We start from the raw sequence: 4001 nt of genomic DNA on the forward strand, positions 1-4001 counted from the left end.
GTCTACCCATGTACAAGAGACGGCTTTTTATAGACTAGGCCCAGGGGAGTATCGCGTTGTGACGAGTATTGTGCCCACTCCTCCCCTCTGCATTGTGTGTGTATGCGGCAGCCGAGTGGCCGCCGTCCATGGTACAATCGTTTGCCAAGTCATTCATTTGCCCTAACAGTCCTTGCCATGGTACGTACGGTGCCAGGGCATTCTAATCAAGTCGTTTGTGAACTTTTTCCCATCTTATCACGGTAATAATTGTCCTTCTTGGCGTGGCCCCACCTCATGGGGGAAGGGGTGTTGAACCTGGCTCCCGGGACCCTTCTCGAGAGGTCATTGCCACTTCTTGGGAGGTGGTGGTGGTGGAGGAGGAGGAGGAGGGCGTTCTTTTATCCGCGTCGATGGGGACATTTTGTTGTATGGATTGGATGGGGGCATTTTTGGTTGGAAGAGAAATTTCAGTGGCTGGGGCCCACCTGGGACCGTGACACGTGGAAGCGACATTGCTTCGTTGTAGTTTTTTTTCCCTGTACGTCCTTTGTCACTTGTAATTGACTGATGAGTAGCACTCGACTCGTAGAACGAAGACGCTTCAGTAAACAGTAAACTACACGACGATTTTACTTCCTATCTGATCTGATGAGAGAGAGGGCAATCACTCACCCCTATCTTCAGACTCTTCAGGGGCATTTTGGTCAGAGGGGCTAGCAATGATAGTGCCAGTATTTGTTTGGGACCAATTGGCTTTAAGAAATTCTTTCTTTTCCCGGCTACTATCCCTTTCTTTCTTTCGGGGTCTCTGGTTATTATTATTTCCTTTTGGACCCGGCCGGGCCGCGGCCCTGGTCTCGAGTCGAGCCCTCTGGTCACAGTCAGTCCGGTCACTGTTCAAAAGACTGTGAAAAGTGAGCGAGGCGACTGGCCGGGGCTAGAAAATGGCACAGGATCCTCTGCCCCCGCAGCTCAAACGGTGCCAGGGCACGGCGTGCTGTGTTTCAAAATGTTCCAATCCAGCGCGACGGGCCTGCCCGATAGGATGGGACGACGCCGTGTGTAAAATGTTTCCTTTCCGCAGTAAAAAAGTGCCGGGGATTTCACATGCTTTTGTCTATGCTTGCGTTGCCCCGATGTTCTTAGGGCTTGTTTGGATCAAAGGTTTTTCAAAGAAATTTTGGAGTTTTTCATTCCTTTGGAAAGGAATTGTGTGGCTGTGTTTGGAACAAAGGACTGTAGAATTCCATTCCAAAGGAAAGGGAACCATCCATGCACATTTCAAAGGAAAAAAAGCATCAGCCAAGGGAAATCTTTCCGAGTCTCTTCCTCTGCTGTGTGCTGTCTCAGTCTTTTCTTCTAATATGTTGTTGTGTGCTCTCACAGATCGTTAGTGAGCTAGGCACTTGATAAATGGCAGTTGTACTGATTATGAATTAGGCATCCAGATTTTTTTTTCTTACAAAAGGCTAGCAGAACTAAAAACTGAGTGTGATACTCGAATGTTTTTAGTGTTCCCATTCTAGCATAATTGTTAATTAGCTTGGAAACTTAGTACAAAGCAACTCAATTAAGTGGGCACTGTGGTTATTTTGTTTAATTGGGCACGTGAAGATCAAAAAAATTTCATGCGATCCAAACAGCCAAAGTTTTCCATTCCTGTATTTTGGAATCCTATAGTTTTCTACTTTTCGCTCCACTTAATTCCTGCATTTTTTTCCATTTCTCTGTTTTACATTCCTATGTTCCAAACAGACAGACTCTTAATTGGGAATTCGAGGTACGCAAACGTTTCCCTTTTTACCTCGAAATTCCACGAATAGTAAATTATGTTATTTTAGGTTCTGTTTGGAGCCACATGACTAAAAATTAGTTCAATATTTGGAAGTTAGGAGGATTAAATACAAGCTAATTGCAAAACTAATTGTATAAAGTCATGACTAATTGATGAGTAGAATCTATTAATCCTAGTTAGTCCATAATTAGCTCATGTGATGTTGCATTAAATCTTATATTCATTGACTTGGGCTCAATCTAGTGTAACATTTTCCACATAATTTTATACCGTTTCCGTACCACAGTTCTCTTACAGAACATATTTCATATGAAACCAAGTAATTTGGTCTTAATAATTTGATTATACCATTCGATTACATCAGAATCTAACCTATCTCCACCTAACGGTCAAGTTATGAGATGGGAAATGGGGTGCCAGGGACATTTGCGCCCCCTCCCTCACCCCCCACCACCACCACCAAAAAAAATTTAAAGGAGATGGTCAGTGATGGGCGCCGTTTAAATGGCGAGATTAGAGTAATTCCAATGGACTATTTATTTTTCTTTTCATTTGAATCTCTACCTAAGTTGGCAAACAGATTTTCATATTTAGTTACTCATTCCAACAAACTATCCATTTTTCACACTTTAAATGTTAGATGGGATGGTCATCCGAATAGCAATACTAAATTTTGACTTGAAGAATGGGATAGCAAATATGTTGGAGTTGCTAGGAAAATGTTACGAAGGTGGTGGCAACGGCATAGCGGTGGTAGTGCTGACGGTGTGAGGGGAGGTGAAGGTGTATTAGATTATCATGCTTCTTATTGCTGCGTTAACAATAAGTAAAATGGCGTTAGAAGGAAAAAGGTCAAGACGAGGATAATAATCCCGTCCTTTTAAACACCGTAACTTGTTTTGATGGAATGCCCTTTGAAGATAACGTCATGTCGAATTTCTTTTTGTATTTGGTGCATCAAGTTTGCCATGTTTAGGTATGTTTTCATTGTTGTCGTCTGCCAGACCTTTTTAGCAGTCAATCTAGTATATGCAATTACAAATCGTCTGTGTCGAAATGCATAACTTTGCATGGCATGAAACTCAGAGAAATACCGAAAGGGTTGGTAACGGAAAGAAGAAGAAGAAGCGCATGCTCCTCTTTTTTTTACAACCATCAGTCCATCACGATTCACGACAGCTACTTTGGTGGCCAGACGTGAGGACAAAGGCTTCAAGACATGAAGGGTGAGCAGTAACATGTGGTCAAGACGTTTTTAGCCATACAGTACCCATGCCATGCTCGTTCACGGCGTAGACGTCACATGATTGGAGTCTCGCGCGTACTGTTAACCGAACAAAACAGTCGTCAAAGCTCCCCCAAAGATTTGGTGCAGTACATCTGCGTCGGCTGCCTGGCGCCACTTCAATAATTTTCGAATAATTTTGCTTTGCTTCAAAAGATAAATTTTGCATCCCGCAGTCCACAATCCACATACAATTAAAATACTCTTACTGGTAAAGGTAAAACGAACCCCGTGGCTTGTAACTCAGAGTTACGGGAGATATACTAGTAAAGCGTAGGTAGGAAAAAAACTAAGCTAGGAGCAGATTGAAAACGACGGAGAGAGAGAGAGAGGAGACACTTTTTTAAACCTTTTTTATGTTGCACGCATCCAGGGACGATTGCAGTAGAGAGAGAAGAGGCCACAGACTCGCAGAGCAAGCAAGGAGAGAGAGGGAGACCATAGCATAGCAGCTTGCAGCAGCAGCAGGAGGGGAGGGGAGGAGAGAGAGAGAGAGAACAGAGCAGAGGCACAAGGCAGGCAAGGGCACGCGGTGCTCCTGCTTGCCCCCACCCTCCTCCCTGCTCTATACTCTCGCACGCCCCCCGTCCCCCACCCCATCAGAAGCGCCGCGCCAAGAACTCCTCCTAGCCATAAGCCATCCCGGGTTGCGCTGCGCTGCTCCCCAGATCTCGCCGCCAGATTATGTGGGATTAGGTAGATGAGGGCGGCGCTGTTCGGTGCCGAGCGGAGCGGGGCAGCAGACCTCGTCGGCGGCGGGAAGGTGCTGTTTTGGCCGGAGGGGAAGGCGAGAGCGCTGGTGGAGCCGAGATCCGTGCTGGACTGCACGCTGAGCCACAGCCCCAACAACTCCAAATCGACGCTGTCGTCGTCCCTGGGCGGCGGCGCCGCGGACTCGACCGGCGTGGCGGCGGTTTCCGACAGCATCGCCTCCGCCGC

General features: G+C 46.2%; 1 protein-coding gene across 1 annotated transcript in view; it reads left to right on the forward strand.

The window, feature by feature from the left end:
• The first annotated feature begins 3440 nt into the window (after positions 1-3440).
• Positions 3441-4001, forward strand: part of LOC101763016 (scarecrow-like protein 27) — a 2920-nt gene continuing 2359 nt past the window's right edge. Inside the window, exon 1 of the mRNA XM_022826919.1 lies at positions 3441-4000. Within this exon, the coding sequence (XP_022682654.1) occupies positions 3763-4000 (238 nt within the window). The 5' untranslated portion in view covers positions 3441-3762. The remainder of the gene's footprint in view (position 4001) is intronic.

Source organism: Setaria italica, chromosome I (genome assembly GCF_000263155.2).
Source record: "Setaria italica strain Yugu1 chromosome I, Setaria_italica_v2.0, whole genome shotgun sequence".
Classification (NCBI taxonomy): domain Eukaryota; kingdom Viridiplantae; phylum Streptophyta; class Magnoliopsida; order Poales; family Poaceae; genus Setaria; species Setaria italica.